General features: G+C 43.4%; 1 protein-coding gene across 2 annotated transcripts; it reads right to left on the reverse strand.

The window, feature by feature from the left end:
* Positions 1–14,330, reverse strand: aldh9a1b (aldehyde dehydrogenase 9 family, member A1b). 2 transcript variants are annotated; one of them, XM_046321328.1, is made up of 12 exons: positions 14,213–14,330; positions 12,523–12,737; positions 11,422–11,567; positions 11,039–11,168; positions 10,532–10,666; positions 10,129–10,325; positions 9,853–9,993; positions 9,540–9,728; positions 9,304–9,391; positions 1,013–1,154; positions 663–775; positions 1–439 (listed from the first exon to the last, which is right to left on the reverse strand). In XM_046321328.1, exons 2-12 carry the CDS (start codon positions 12,698–12,700, stop codon positions 345–347), a joined length of 1,554 nt encoding a protein of 517 aa, XP_046177284.1. In that variant the 5' UTR covers positions 12,701–12,737; positions 14,213–14,330; the 3' UTR covers positions 1–344. The 2 variants fall into 2 exon arrangements, with proteins under 2 accessions (XP_046177284.1, XP_046177283.1); XM_046321327.1 differs by lacking the exon at positions 14,213–14,330 and adding an exon at positions 12,942–13,099.
* Between the last annotated feature and the right edge of the window lie 1,847 nt (positions 14,331–16,177).

Genomic DNA, 16,177 nt, shown 5'->3' on the forward strand with positions numbered 1-16,177 from the left:
TAATGTCAATTACTTTTTAATGTTAGGCATCCATAGTTATGAGAATCAATTTAATAAATATTTTGTTACAAAATATCAAGGCACGGCTTTCGATTTATCCATTTGGCTCAGAACGGAGATCTTATCACACTACTTTTTTTTAATGGAGAATAACTAACTAAGCTAAACTCTATCAGAGATGGATGGCAATATTACTGTATATCCTTCATTCAACTATCTACGTACCAGAGACCTTTTTCTGAGACAGAAAAAGCATCCTGAGACCTTTTTCTATCTCAGGATGCTGGTATTTCATCCCCCAGAACATCTCTGAGTTGCATGACTCCATTGGTCTGGCTTGACGTTTAAAAGAGACTGTCAACGTCCCCCATCTCCACAAACACAGTCTTCATTTGTGTGTAGTGCTCTACAGTCACCTGACCGTTTTCTCTCCCGATGCCTGTGGAGAGACAACAGCAAATGTTTATTCTTCTTGACACATGCTATTACTATTGTTGACAGCAGTCTACCTAACACAAAATACTGTAGAAAATGTTTATGAAAAAGGCATTCAACCAAACCAACATGATTACTACACTACAAATAACCCCTACGTGTTTAAATTCTAATACTCTCATAGAGGAAAAGGACAGGTATCTGGTGTGAATACGGTAGGACTGTACCTGACATCTTGAACCCTCCGAAGGGCACCTCCACAGGGGTGATGTTATAGTTGTTGATGAAGCAGGATCCAGCCTTCAGGTGTTCCACTACACGGTGTGCTCGCTTGACGTCACTACAGGCCAGGCACATGGCAAGAAACAGGTCAAACACTGAAATGGGATTAAATGTGTACCTCAGGCTGAAGGATGGTGCTCATGGTATAATGTAGCAAAACGTTTTGAAACTCAAAAAGGAACACTGACTGTTCTTATTGGACAACTCCAGGAAGTACCGTCCTGTTTCACTCAGTTTCAAAAATGTTCTCTCTACAGAACACAACTCTGATAACTGTGTTATATGACATCATCACCTGGTGAAGACCCCCGCAGCCAGGCCCAGGGCGGAGTTGTTGGCCCTCAGCAAAGCTTCCTCCTCTGTTTCAAAGGACAACACAGACATCACAGGCCCAAAGATCTCCTCCTTCACACATGTCATGTCGTCCGTGCAGTCGCCTATGGCCAAGAGATGCAGGGACAAGAGGAAGAGAAAGAAAGAGGTATATAAATAGTAAACCAGTACAATGAGTATTGACTAAAGAGACTATAAATACTCCCTTATGTATGTATTGGGACAGTGATGAACATTTTTTAAATTTGTCTGTACTCCAGCATTTGGATTTGATTTGATGTTGCATGTGAGGTGACAGTACAGAATGTCACCTTTTATTTGAGGGTATTTTCATACATATCTGATTTAGAAATTAAAGCACTTTATAGATCTACTCCCCCCATTTGATGATTTGACAAATTTCACTTAGTGTATTAAAGTAGTCAAAAGTTTAGTATTTGGTACCATATTTCTTGCACACAATGACTACATCAAACTTGTGACTAGAGGTCTTCATCCACCTGTACCCCAATACCCGAGACGGGGCCCACGTGGCTCCGAATCCAGAATAATGACACGGGTCTGGGTCGGCTCTGATATGATGATTGTCACGGGTCTCAGGTATGTGCAATTTTAAATAACTTATCCGGAAGGACCCGTACAGATCTGAATGTGACTGCTGCAGTAGAGAGATACATTTGATAATTTATGCTGCTGATCTTGCTTTTCACGAGAGTGGAGTCTGAAGCGTGTAGTTTGTCGTCGACAAATCACAAGTCATCAAAGAGCCAATAGGCTTCAGTCATAAAGCCTCCTCGTGCGGCAACAGTTCAGAGATATCTAATCAATGGAAGATGGAATTAAAATGACAGAATTAAAAGTTAAAGGACAAGGGCAGGCTTAAATGACCAAGAGCCAACAGGTAGGCTGCTACTTGATATTCTGAATAGAGTTGTTGTTATTTGTAACTGTAGGATGAGAAAGCGCATGCACAGTAGCCTTATTTAGCCTAACTAGCTTCTCCCGGTTATTTAATTTAAATTAAAAATGTTATTCACCTTTATTTAACCAGGTAGGCCAGTTGAGAACAAGTTCTCATTTACAACTGCAACCTGGCCAAGATAAAGCAAAGCAATGGGACAAAAACAACACAGAGTTACACACGGGATAAACAAACATACAGTCAATAACACAATAGAAAAATCTATACACAGTGTAAGCAAATGAGGTAGGATAAGGGGGGAAAGGCAATAAATAGCCCGTAGTGGCGAAATAATTACAATTTAGCATTAACACTGGAGTAATAGATGTACAGATGATGATGTGCAAGTAGAGATACTAGGATGCAAAAGAGCAAAAATAAATAACAGTATGGGGGATGAGGTAGTTGGGTGGGCTATTTACAGATGGGCTGTGTATAGGTGCAATGATCGGTAAGCTGCTTTGACAGCTGACGCTTAAAGTTAGTGAGGGAGATATAAGTCTCCAGCTCCAGTGATTTTTGCAATTAGTTCCAGTCATTGGCAGCAAAGAACTGTAAGGACAAACGGCCAAAGGAGGAGTTGGCTTTGGGGAGGACCAGTCAAATATACAGGCTGGAGCGCGTGCTACAGGTGGGTGTTATGGTGACCAGAGAGCTGAGATTAGGCGGGGCATTACCTAGCAAAGAATTATACAGTTGAAGTCAGAAGTTTACATACACCTTAACCAAATACATTTAAACTCAGTTTTTCACAATTCCTGACATTTAATCCTCGTAAAAATGCCCTGTCTTAGGTCAGATAGGGTCACCAAATTTATTTTAAGAATGTGAAATGTCAGAATAATAGTAGAGAGAATGATTTATTTCAGCTTTTATTTCTTTCATCACATTCCCAGTGGGTCAGAAGTTTACATACACTCAATTAGTATTTGGTAGCATTGCCTTTAAATTGTTTAACTTGGGTCAAACGTTTAGGGTAGCCTTCCACAAGCTTCCCACAATAAGTTGGGTGAATTTTGGCCGGTGTAACTGAGTCAGGTTTGTAGGCCTTCTTGCTCGCACACACTTTTTCAGATCTGCCCACACATTTTCAATAGGATTGTGGTCAGGGCTTTGTGATGGCCACTCCAATACCTTGACTTGGTTGTCTTTAAGCCATTTTGCCACAACTTTGGTAGTATGCTTGTGGTCATTGTCCATTTGGAAGATCAATTTGCGACCAAGCTTTAACTGTCTTGAGATCTTGCTTCAATATATCCACACAATTATCCTGCCTCATGATGCCATCTATTTTGTGAAGTGCACCAGTCCCTCCTGCAGCAAAGCACCCCCACAACATGATGCTGCCACCCCCGTGCTTCACTGTTGGGATGGTGTTCTTCGGCTTACAAGCCTCCCCCTTTTTCCTCCAAACATAACGATGGTCATTATGGCCAAACAGTTCTATTTTTGTCTCATCAGACCAGAGGACATTTCTCCAAAAAGAGCAATCTTTGTCCCCATGTGCAGCTGCAAACCGTAGTCTGGCTTTTTTATGGAGGTTTTGGAACAGTGGCTTCTTCCTTGCTGAGCTGCCTTTCAGGTTATGTCGATATAGGACTTGTTTTACTGTGGATATAGATACTTTTGTACCTGTTTCCTCCAGCATCTTCACAGGGTCTTTTGCTTATGTTCTGGGATTGATTTGCATTTTTCACACCAAAGTACGTTCATCTCTAGGAGACAGAACGCATCTCCTTCCTGAGCGGTATGATTGCTGGTCCCATGGTGTTTATACTTGCGTACTATTGTTTGTACAGATGAACGTGGTACCTTCAGGCATTTGGAAATTGCTCCCAAGGATGAACCAGACTTGTGGAGGTTTACAATTTATTTTCTGAGGTCTTCGCAGATTTCTTATGATTTTCCCATGATGTCAGGCAAAAAGTTTGAAGGTCGGCCTTGAAATAAATCCACAGCTACTCCTCAAATTGACTCAAATTATGTCAATTAGCCTATCAGAAGCTTCTAAAGCCATGACATAATTTTCTGTAATTTTCCAAGCTGTTTAAAGGCATAGTCAACTTAGTATATGTCAACTTCTGACCCACTTGAATTGTGATACAGTGAATTATAAGTGAAGTAATCTTTTTGTAAAGAATTGTTGGAAAAATTACTTGTGTCATGCACAAAGTAGATGCCCTAACCGACTTGCCAAAAATATAGTTTGTTAACAACACATTTGTGGAGTGGTTGAAAAATGAGTTTTAATGACTCCAACCTAAGTGTATGTAAACTTTCGACTTCAACTGTAGATGACCTAGAGCCAGTAGGTTTGGCGACGAATATGAAGCGAGGGCCAGCCAACGGGAGCATACAGGTCACAGTGGTGGGTAGTATATGGGGCTTTGGTGACAAAACAGATGTCACTGTGATACTCTACTCAGCAAATTGGATGTAGTCTGTTGGAGGCTATTTTGTAAATGACATCGCCGATGTCAAGGATCGGTAGGATAATCAGTTTTACGAGGGTATGTTTAGCAGCATAAGTGAAGGAGGCCGATTCTAGATTTAATTTTGGATTGGAGATGCTTAATGTGAGTCTGGAAGGAGAGTTCACAGTCTAACCAGTCACCTAGGTATTTGTCGTTGTCCACATATTCTAAGTCAGAACCGTCCAGAGTAGTGATGCTAGTCGGGCGGGCAGTGATCGGTTGAAGAGCATGCATTTAGTTTTACTTGCATTTAAGAGCAGTTGGGAGGCCACAGAAGAAGTGTTGTATGGCATTGAAGCTCGTCTGTAGGTTTGTTAACGCAGTGCCCAAAGAAGGGCCAGAAGTATACAGAATGGTGTCGTCTGCGTAGAGGTGGATCAGAGAGTCACAAGCAGCAAGAGCGACATCATTGATATATGCAGAGAAAAGAGTCGGCCCGAGAATTTAACCCTGTGGCACCCCCATAGAGACTGCCAGAGGTCCGGACAACAGGCCCTCCGATTTGACACATTGAACTCTGTCTGAGGAGTAGTTGGTGAACCAGGCGAGGCAGACATTTGAGAAACCAAGGCTGTTGAGTCTGGCGATAAGAATGCGGTGATTGACAGAGTCGAAAGCCTTGGCCAGGTCGATGAAGACGGTCGATGAAGATGGCGGTTATGATATCGTTTAGGACCTTGAGAGTGGCTGAGCTGCACCCATGACCAGCTCGAAAACCAGATTGCACAGCGGAGAAGGTACGGTGGGATTCGAAATGGTCGGTGATCTGTTTGTTAATATGGCTTTCGAAGACTTTAGAAAGGCAGGGCAGGATAGATATAAGTCTGTAACAGTTTGGGTCTAGAGTGTCACCCCGTTTGACTGCGGCAGCTTTTCAATCTTTAGGGATCTCAGACGATATGCGGTGGATCATTTTAGAAAGAGAGGGACCAGATTGTCTAGCCCAGGTGATTTGTAGTGATCCAGATTCTGCAGCTCTTTCAGAACATCAGCTTTCTGGATTTGGGTGAAGTTGAAGAGGGGGTGCTTGGGCAAGTTGCCGTGGGAAGTGCAGAGCTGTTGGCCCGGGATAGGGGTAGCCAGTTGGAAAGCATGGCCAGCCGTAGAAAAATGCTTATTGAAGTTAATCGTAGATTTATTGGTGGTAACAGTGTTTCCTAGCCTCCGTGCAGTGGGCAGCTGGGAGGAGTGCTCTTATTCTCCATGGACTTTACAGTGACCCAAAACTTTTTGGAGTTTGTGCTACAGGATGCAAATTTCTGTTTGAAAAAGCTAGCCTTTGCTTTCCTAACTGACTGTGTATATTGGTTCCAAACTTCCCTGAAAAGTTGCATATTGCGGGGGCTATTCAATGCTAATGCAGTATGCCACAGGATGTTTTTGTGCTGGTCAAGGGCAGTCAAGTCTGGAGTGAACCAAGAGTTATATCTGTTCTTAGTTCTACATTTTTTGAATGGGGCATGCTTATTTAAGATGGTGAGGAAAGCACTTTTAAAGAATTACCAGGCATCCTCTACTGACGGGATGAGGTCAATATCCTTCCAGGATACCCGGGCCAGGTCGATTAGAAAGGCCTGCTCACTGAAGTGTTTTTGGGAGCGTTTGACAGTGATGAGGCGTAGTCGTTTGACCGCGGACCCATTACGGACGCAGGCAATGAGGCAGTGATCACTGAGATCCTGGTTGAAGACAGCAGAGGTGTATTTAAATGGCAGGTGGTCAGGATGATATCTATGAGGGTGCCTGTGTTTACAGATGTAGGGTTGTACCTGGTAGGTTCCTTGATAATTTGTGAGAGGTTGAGGGCATCTAGCTTAGATTGTAGGACGGCCGGGGTGTTAAGCATAACCCAGTTTAGGTCACCTAACAGTAGGTACTCTGAAGATAAATGGGGGGCAATCAGTTCACATATGGTGTCCAGGGCACAGCTGGTGGCTGATATAACAAGCGGCACAGACCTGGATAACAAGCGGCACAGACCTGGATAGCATGACAGAACTCTGCAGACTATCTCTGCAGTAGATTGCAACTCCGCCTCCTTTGGCAGTTCTATCTTGGTGGAAAATGTTGTAGTTGGGGATGAAAATGTCAGAATTTCTGATGTCCTTCCTAAGGCAGGATTCAGACACGGCTAAGACATCTGGGTTGGCGTAATGTGCTAAAGCAGTGAATAAAACAAACTTAGGGAGGAGGCTTCTGATGCTAACATTCATGAAACCAATACTTTTAAGGTTACAGAAGTCAACAAATGATAGCGCCTGGGGAATAGGAGTGGAACTTGGGGCTACAGGCCCTGGGTTAACCTCTACATCACCAGAGGAACAGAGGAGGAGTAGGACAAGGGTACGGCAAAAGGCTATAAGAACAGGTCATCTAGTGCGTTGGAAACAATAAAAAGGAGAAGATTTCTGGGCGTAGTAGAATAGATTCAGGGCATAATGTACAAACAAGGGTATGGTGGGATGTGAGTAGAGTGGAGGTAAACCTAGGCGTTGAGTGACGGACGATGAGAGAGGTTTCGTCTCTGGAGGCACCAGTTAAGCCTGGTGAGGTCTCTGCATGTGTGTGGGGTGGGACAAAAGAGCTATCTAAGGCATGTTGAGCGGGACTGAGGGCTACAGTGAAACAAAACACTAAGAACTAGCCGAGACAGCAGTAGACAAGGCATATTGACAATAGAGAGAGGCATCACAGGTGTTGATCGGGAGAGCTAAGACAACAACGGGTAAATGGCGATGAATGGGCAGAGCGGGTCAGTTAGGTACATACAGGGCCTGAGTTCGAGGCTGGGGCCGACAGATAAACAAAATTAGGTACTGTATTATTGAAACAGTCCAGGGGGCATCAGCTGTGTAGCCAAGTGATCATAGGGTCCAATGAACAGCAATAGGTGAGTCAGGGGGCCATTTGGTAGTCACTACTATGCTAGGCGAGCGGGGAACACAGCGTTCAGAAGGCTAGTGGGCCGGGGCTAGCAGATGGTTCTTCGGCGACATCGTAACGGAATAGCCTGTTGAGACCACGTCGGGCAATTACGTCGGCAGACCAGTCGTGATGGATCGGCGGGGCTCTGTGTCGACAATAAAGGGTCTAGGCCAATTGGCAAAATAGGTATTGTAGCCCTAGAATTAGCTGGTATATGGACCTAGCTCAAGGTTAGCTGGTGCTTGCTTCGGGACAGAGGCGTTAGCTAACAGTAGCCACTCGTTTGCAGCTAGCTAGCTGCGATGATCCGGTGTAATGATCCAGAGTGGCAGGAATCCGGTGATGTGGTAGAGAGAAGCAGTCCGATATGCTCTGGGTTGATATCGCGCTGTGCAGACTGGCAGGTATTGTTCGGGCTAAGGCTGGCTGGTATCCGAGCTAAAGATGAAGACCGCTAGCCGTGGCTAACAAAGACTAGTAGCTAGTTAGCTGGCTAGCTCCTGATAGAAGTTCCGGTTATAAAAATATCAGATCCGTACCACATTGTAGGAGGCAGATTGCAGGAAAGTATATTTAGTTCGTAGATAGAAAGTGAGATTAAAAATATACACGAAAAGAACCGGTTATTTACACGGGATAAGACAAAGAAACAAGTTTGACTGCTACACCATCTTGGTTTAACACAGTCAAGACAGGTACTACATAATCATATTTGAGGATAAATAACCTAGCTATGGCAGCTATTAGTCTACTATAGTAGTAGGCTTGGTTGGTTGCAGTCTCTCTCTCCCTGCACCCGTGTCACTGGCTCACAGTATGGCCCCTCCCCCGCCTGCTAGTGCAGCACCTCTCTCCCTCATCAGCTCTGGTTAATAAAGTGGCTTTAAAAAAATAATACTTTTCTGGCGCTTCCCTCACTCGGACTCAACCAGGTCTATACGGCACAGGTTCTAGTTGTCCTCGGGTCCATTCAGAACAGGTTTTAAAAATGTATTTATGCATATCAGGTCTGGGTGGGAAACTTTTTTCCCTCAAACTTTTTGGACCCATGAAGTCCTGTACTTGTGGCTCTACTTGTTGAATGCATTTACAGCTTGTTTTGATTGTGTCACAGATTATGTTTTGTCCAATAGGAAGTAAATGGTGAATAATGTATTGTCTAATTTTGGAGACACTTTTATTGTAAGTAAGAATAGAAGATGTTTGTGAACATTTCTACGTGAATGTAGATGCTACCATGATTATGGATAATCATGAATGAATCGTGAATGATGATGAGTGAGAAAGTTAGAGGGAGAAAGATGATAGCCCCCCAAAAATGCTAATCTCTTCATTATTGGTAATGGGTGAGAGGTTAGCATGATTTGTTATAGCCTCTAACTTTCTCACTCATCATTGTTCATTCATAATTTTTCATAATCATGGTATTATTAAGATTTAATTAGAAGTGTTCAGAAACATCTTATCTACTCACTTAGAAAGTAAATTACTCCAGTCATCATTCAGTTCCTATTAGGCAAACCATGACCCAAAACTCAACCAAAACAAACTACAAATGCATCCAACGAGTTTGTAGTGTCACAAGCGTGATGTAGTCATTACGTGTTAGAAATATGGGACCAAATATTCAACTTTTTGACTACTTTGGTAAACTATAAGTGAAATTTGTCAGAATACTCACATCTTCAAATGGGGGATTCTACATCTATGAAGTGCTTTAATTTCTAAATGATATATGTATGAAAATACCCTCAAATAAAAGGTGACATTCCATACAGTCCCCTCATATAAAAGATTTGATCTCAAATCCAAAATGCTCGAGTATAGAGAGTCCAAATACATAGGTAGGGGAGTGTACTTCCAATAGTCCATAATAATAAAAACTAGGCTCACCCAATACACATGGTGTCATGTAGTATCCACCTCTGAGTTTGGGATCTAAAGGAACGAAGGGTTCCCCTCCACACAACACCTTGGCACCCTAGAGTCAGAGTAAAATGGTCTTCAATTTACTTGTCAGTGACATCATTTTTGCCCCTTATTATTGGTCTGATCTGATTCTTACGGCTTACCAGGAACTTAAGATAATACTATTGAAAAGAGGTACTTTTAGTCTCTTTGAATTGTACCTCTTTCCTGGCCTGTTCGACGTATCCCAGGACTTTGTCAAGGTGTGGCCGGCTGACCAGTGCTCCCATACGAGTGCTCTCCAGTAGTGGGTCCCCTATCTCAATGTCCTTGGTCCTCCTCACAACCTCCTCCAGGAACTCAGGCAACATCTGCCTCTGAACAAACACCCGGGTCCCATTGCTGCAAACCTGGGTTGAACAAAAATACACAAGAAAAAAAAAAAGAAAAAAAAAAGTACATTCATAGAGGAGCTGGTGTTAAGGACTGTCACTGCGTTGAAAGAGCTGAAACTTGTAAAACCCCACACCCTACCTGGCCCTGGGATAGGAAGTTGGCCATGAGAGCCCCCTTCACTGCGTTCCCCAGGTCACTGTCCTCAAAGATGAGCAGAGGAGACTTCCCACCAAGTTCCAGAGTCACTTGCTTTACCCCCTTGGAGCACATCTCCATAATCTGAGGGTTAAGAGTGATTTGTTGTGTTAATGCCAAAGACTACTTTTCCCACAATTACAATGGACATTGTATGAATTATAGTCTCAACACAATTTTTAAAAAAATGCGATCTTATTCTGGGATTTTTAGATTTACCTTCTTGCCTGTGGGCACACTGCCGGTGAAGGAGACCTTAGCCACGTCCGGGTGGTGGCAGAGCAGGTTGCCTGTCTCCTGCCCACCCTGAACTATGTTGAACAGCCCCTCTGGGGCCCCGGCCTTGGCATAAATCTCCGCCAGCATCACCGCCGTCACTGGAGTCACAGGTGAAGGCTTGAACACCATGGAGTTGCCTGATGGGGTGAGAGCAAGACAGAGGGAAAAGGAATGTTTGTGTATTATTGTTTTTTTTTTTTTTTTTTCTATCAATTGTGTTTGTGTCAATGTAAATTGAGCAAGTTTAAAAGATTACTGTTGCATTGTTTTGCATAGTAACAATTATGGCAATAAAGTGTGTATTTGACTTTATACTGTAACTTAAAAGAGTGTGTGGTCATACCACAGGCCAGGGCTGGGGCCGACTTCCAGGCTGCTATCTGAAAGGGGTAGTTCCATGCACCGATCCCCACACAGACGCCTAGAGGCTCCCGCCGTGTGTAGGCAAAGGAGCCTCCGGGTAGCTGGATATGCTGGCCTAGATGGACAGAACGGGCAAACAGTGTCAATCAACACCATTAGTGGTCAGCGGCATACCTAGTCATCTTGATATCTTTACTACACACTAATGCCAACAATCAAATCAAATGTATTTATATAGCCCTTCTTACATCAGCTGATATCTCAAAGTGCTGTACAGAAACCCAGCCTAAAACTCCAAACAGCATGCAATGCAGGTGTAGAAGCAGTGGCTAGGAAAAACTCCCTAGAAAGGCCAAAACCTAGGAAGAAACCTAGAGAGGAACCAGGCTGAGGGGTGGCCAGTCCTCTTCTGGCTATCCTCCCCCCAACTGCATCAGAATTCCTATTATGACCCAGTGTAACCCCCCCTATCCATCATCATGCCAACCTGCCAGAGTGCTGGCCACTCCAGCGTAATACTCTATACACAGTCTGGCAGAGTCCACGTCCATTCGGGCTTCTGTGATGGACTTCCCGTTGTTCACCACCTCGATCTCCGCAATGTCCTCTCTCCTGTTCTGTCCACAACAGGAGAGCAAGTTTAATAGTCAGAGACTTCAATTCAAAAACTCAAATGAACTGACTTTTGAGTGCATTCCAAATTAGTACACTCAAGTTAACCTACAGCATGTGCAAACAGTATAATCTTGAGCAATGAGGTGGATTCTGTTTTCAGTTCTGACTGTGTGGGGGGGCAGAATAGACTGTTAATTTGGAGTGACTGATCATCAAAATCTGGTATCAAAAAGAGATGAATTCTGGGATGGATACCTCAATGATACGGGCAGCTTCTATCATGATGTGTGCCCTCTCCATCCCTGACATCCGGCTCCAGGCCTGGTAGGCAGACTGGGCTGCCTGCACTGCCTGGTTCACCTCCACAGACCCACAGAGCTCTAGCTCACACAGGACCCGACCTGCCAGCACAAAACAGCAGCGCTTGTCATATTTTATTTAACATTTTATTTTATACACACACACACACATACACACACACACACACACACACACACACACACACACACACACACACACACACACACACACACACACACACACACACACACTATCTGACATGCTATGAGAAACATGACAGAAGTTATATCAACGTAGTACAAGGAAATTGTGTATTCCTCCACTCCAGTGTAGGGTATATACGCATCAACTATGCCTATACCCATTCAGCTTAGTGTGACCATAACAAGGAAACAAAGTTTATGACAGGATACATGACGTGTGTGTGAAAAACAATTGGTTTTCAGACAGCTTAATAAAAAGACAATGACTTCAGATCAAAGCCCAACAGTGGAGATTAATCAATATAAGAAAGCATTTGGGGTTAACATCAATTAATATAGACCTAAGATCAATTTCAGTTTTTCATTAACCCTTAGTGGGACTTTGACCTCCACAGTCCCCAATGAGGCGCAACTATAGAGATAAAGGACTCATCTTCGTATCTGTGCCATTATAGCACTAGTCATACACACACACACACACACTGGACAAACTATCTGACATGCTATGAGAAACATGACAAGTTATATCAACAAGTAAATTGTGTATTTCTCCAATTCTGATGTGGGCACACCCATCAACTATATACCCATTCCACGGAGTGTGACTTAACAAGGAAACAGTGGAACGTTTATTACAGGTTACATGATGTGTCATGTGACAAAACAATTGGTTTTCAGCCAGCTGAATAAAATTACAGTGACTTCATATCTAAGTCCAACAGTGGAGGTTGATCAATAAAAAAAAAAAACACTTTGGGTGTATGAACATGTAAAAATCAAGTTCTGATCAAATAAATCGTTATAAAAGTCGACAGAGCTTTCAGAGAGTACTCTTTAGAAACCAGGTAGCTACCAGTTGCAGGTTCGTAAACAGGCTCAGTGGTTGACACATCCTTGATCTTTACTCTGTCTCCGCACCAGAAGTTCAGCGGGACTTTGACGTCCACGGTCCCCGATGAGGCACAACGTAGAGCTGCAGAGAGTATAGCAGCAGGTCGGAGAAACCGGAACAAAACAAGCTTTTGAAGCATCTTCCTGACAGTCGGACTTCGGACAGTGGACACCTAGCTACAACGGCAAAAAACAGTAGTTAAGTCAAAAACAACAGTAAACAAAACCCTCAAGCAATAATCATGCATTTATGTTACAAAATGTAGCAGGCTAACGTTAGCTGGCAGTCGAACTGTGGCAACAATTAACGTAAACAAATATAGCGATTTACTGACAGTTGTAACAAAATATCAGTTCCACATGTCGTTGCATTGAACTTACACAAACATGTCCTTGTAGAAATGTTAAAGGTGTTTTACAATGCGATCATCAAATGTAAACTTTATATTTAACCCCAAAATGCACGACCACGAACTGCTGCTACGAGAAATGTTGCTATGGAAATTAACCGTAACTACAGGAGAACACGCGCAAAGCAATTCAATCCATGCAGCTGTTTGGCTCTTGAGACAAAGAACAAATGACATTATAAAGAGGTTCAACACCTTAAATAGTTGATTCATTATGTAGAAACCAATGACATGTTGGAAATCTAAACCTGCTAATCTCAGTACAGTTGAATGGATCAACAATTAGCACAAACAGTTCATTAACTGTATAATGCTTAGGAAAACTGAACAACATGCAATCTTACATTGGCAAATTTACATTTATGTTTTTGGTGTAGTTTGAGGTTACAGAGAACTGGGAAACTTTTACCACACTGCATACAACTAAATGGCTCCTGTCCACTGTGAAATCTCTTATGTGTTTGGCAGTTGTCCTGCCTTGTAAACATTTTGCCACAGAGTCTGCAACTGAAAGGTCTCTCACCCGTGTGAACACTTATGTGAACTAAGTCTATTTTTCTGAGTAAAACTTTTCCCACACTCAAGACATCTGTATGGCTTGACTCCAGCATGAGAGTGCTGGTGTGCTTCAAGTTGACAATGGCGGTGGAAGCTCTTTCCACACAATGAGCAGATGAACACTTTTTGGTTTGGTACAGCTCTCCAAACATTTACCAACCTCTTTGTTTTCAATCTGTTCTTATTAAGAATATGCTCTTGGTTGTGTGAGTGTGACTCTGATGTAATCTCAGTTGCTCTCAAGAGCCCTTGTGAAGAAGGTCCTGGCTGCTCCATTCATGGATGTATAATCAAGCCCTCCCTCACAACAGGATGCAGAGTATCTCTGTACTGCCCTGCACAACATGTATGGACTCAGACATGGCATCGTCATGATACACAGGATGCCTCTCAGGCTCCACTTTCAGTGGGACAGTGCTGAATATGTCATCCAGTGGTTTCCCTACAATGGACAAATAGTTACAGGAAGGATGGGATGGGAGTGGGATATTGATCTGCCTGAGATGAGAACAACTGTAAGCATCTCCCTGTAGAGTAAGACCCATCTGGATGGCCAGAATTATTCCCACTTAGTCCTTGTGTAACAGAGGACCACAGCTGACTATCTCTCTCGTCCATTCTAAAGTCCACACTGTCTGTGATTCCTGGATCTTGTATGGTTCCCTGGGTTACATGTTCTTTCACCTGCTCTGCTTTCACCAGAAACTCCAGTCCACCCCTCGCCTCTTCAAGGTGTCCTCATTGAAGCTCTCTACTGGGTCCTCTACAGGCATGGTTTGGCCTTTCTGTTCCTCTTCATCACCTGGAAGTATAGTAATTGTAAAGTCAAATAAGCAATCAAACAAAAGCTTGAACAGTGCAAAATAACTTGGCTTTCATAGCTCTAAGAGTCCGTTTGCGTCTTACCTTTTTGTTGAGTCCCCCTCCCAACTTGAATTTCCTCAGCATGTTGCATGTCATTTGCCACTCGTGCCGTTACTTTCCTTTGACCTTTCCATCAGCTGTAAACTATTTTGAAGGCCTTCTCTCATTTTCTTCCCGAAGCACGACGGTGCACTCATCTATACATTTAGTTATTTCTGCAAAAGCCTCCTTTGATAGCACATCCATGATTGCAGCTATTTGTGTATTGAATGAAAGTGTTAGACATTGTTCTTCTAATAAAATCCCCGTTGTTACACAAAAACGAATATGCAGTGCTAGCGCCTCTGTGAAATGTTTATAACAATTGTATTTACTATCGTACAGCTTGTCGAAGCTGGCAAGCAGCATTGTTGTTTAATGTCCGTAAATTAGGACAGAAGGGGCTACCGTAAACGTTCTAATACACGCCCTTATTGGTTTATGGAATAGAAACATACAGTATTACCAAAACTATGGGGACACCTGCTCGTCGAACATCTCATTCCAAAATCATGGGCATTAGCATGGAGTTGGTCCCCCTTTAATGCTATAACAGCCTCCACTCTTCTGGGAAGGCTTTCCACTAGATGCACTAGAACATTGCTGCGGGGACATTCGGTCACAAGAGCATTAGTGATGTTCGGCGATTAGGTCTGACTCACAGTCGGCATTCCAATTCATCCCAAAGGTGTTCGATGGAGTTGAGGTCAGGGCTCTGTGCAGGCCAGTCAAGTTCTTCCACACCGATCTCAACAAACCATTTCTGTATGGACCTCACTTTGTGAACATTGTCATGCTGAAACAGGAAAGGTCCTTCCCTAAACGGTTGCCACGAAGTTGGAAGCACAGAATCGTCTAGAATATCATTGTACGTTGTAAGATTTAAGATTTAACTTCACTGTAACTAAGGAGCCTAGCCCGAACCATGAAAAACTGCCCCAAATCATTATTCCTCCACCAAACTTTATAGTTTGCACTTTGCATTTGGGCTGTCAGACTGCCAGATGGTGAAGCTTGATTCATCACTTGGGTAGGGTTATATCCTTCTTGTTTGGCCCTGTCCAGGGGTATCATCAGATGGGGCTACAGTGTCTCCTGACCCCTCCTGTCTTAGTCTCCAGTATTTATGCTGCAGTAGTTTGTGGCAGGGGGGCTAGGGTCAGTTTGTTATATCTGGAGTACTTCCCCTGTCTTATCCGGTGTCCTGTGTGAATTTAAGTATGCTCTCTCTAATTCTCTCTTTCTTTCTCTCTCTCAGAGGACCTGAGCCCTAGGACCATGCCTCAGGACTACCTGGCATGATGACTCCTTGCTGTCCCCAGTCCACCTGGCCATGCTGCTGCTCCAGTTTAAACTGTTCTGCCTGCGGCTATGGAACCCTGACCTGGTCACAGGAAGTGCTACCTGTCCCAGACCTGCTGTTTTCAACTCTCTAGAGACAGCAGGAGCGGTAGAGATACTCTTAATGATTGGCTATGAAAAGCCAACTGACATTTAATCCTGAGGTGCTGACTTGCTGCACCCTCGACAACTACTGTGATTATTATTATTTGGCCATGCTGGTCATTTATGAACATTTGAACATCTTGGCCATGTTCTGTTATAATCTCCACCCGGCACAGCCAGAAGAGGACTGGCCACCCCTCATAGCCTGGTTCCTCTATAGGTTATTCTTCCTAGGTTTTGGCTTTTCTAGGGAGTTTTACCTAGCCACCGTGCTTCTATACCTGCATTGCTTGCTGTTTG

The sequence above is a fragment of the Oncorhynchus gorbuscha genome, linkage group LG22 (assembly GCF_021184085.1).
Source record: "Oncorhynchus gorbuscha isolate QuinsamMale2020 ecotype Even-year linkage group LG22, OgorEven_v1.0, whole genome shotgun sequence".
NCBI classification, from domain to species: Eukaryota; Metazoa; Chordata; class Actinopteri; order Salmoniformes; family Salmonidae; genus Oncorhynchus; species Oncorhynchus gorbuscha.

What these genes read in the sequence shown, in the direction of transcription:
- aldh9a1b (XM_046321328.1), bottom strand. Translation starts at nt 12,700, where the DNA reads ATGCTTCAAAAGCTTGTTTTGTTCCGGTTTCTCCGACCTGCTGCTATA. An exon ending in AGTGGCCAGCACTCTGGCAG is followed by an intron (nt 10,667 to 11,038) that starts GTTGGCATGATG and finishes CTGTCCATCTAG; the next exon opens with GCCAGCATATCCAGCTACCC. An exon ending in ACTTCCTATCCCAGGGCCAG is followed by an intron (nt 9,729 to 9,852) that starts GTAGGGTGTGGG and finishes TGTTCAACCCAG; the next exon opens with GTTTGCAGCAATGGGACCCG.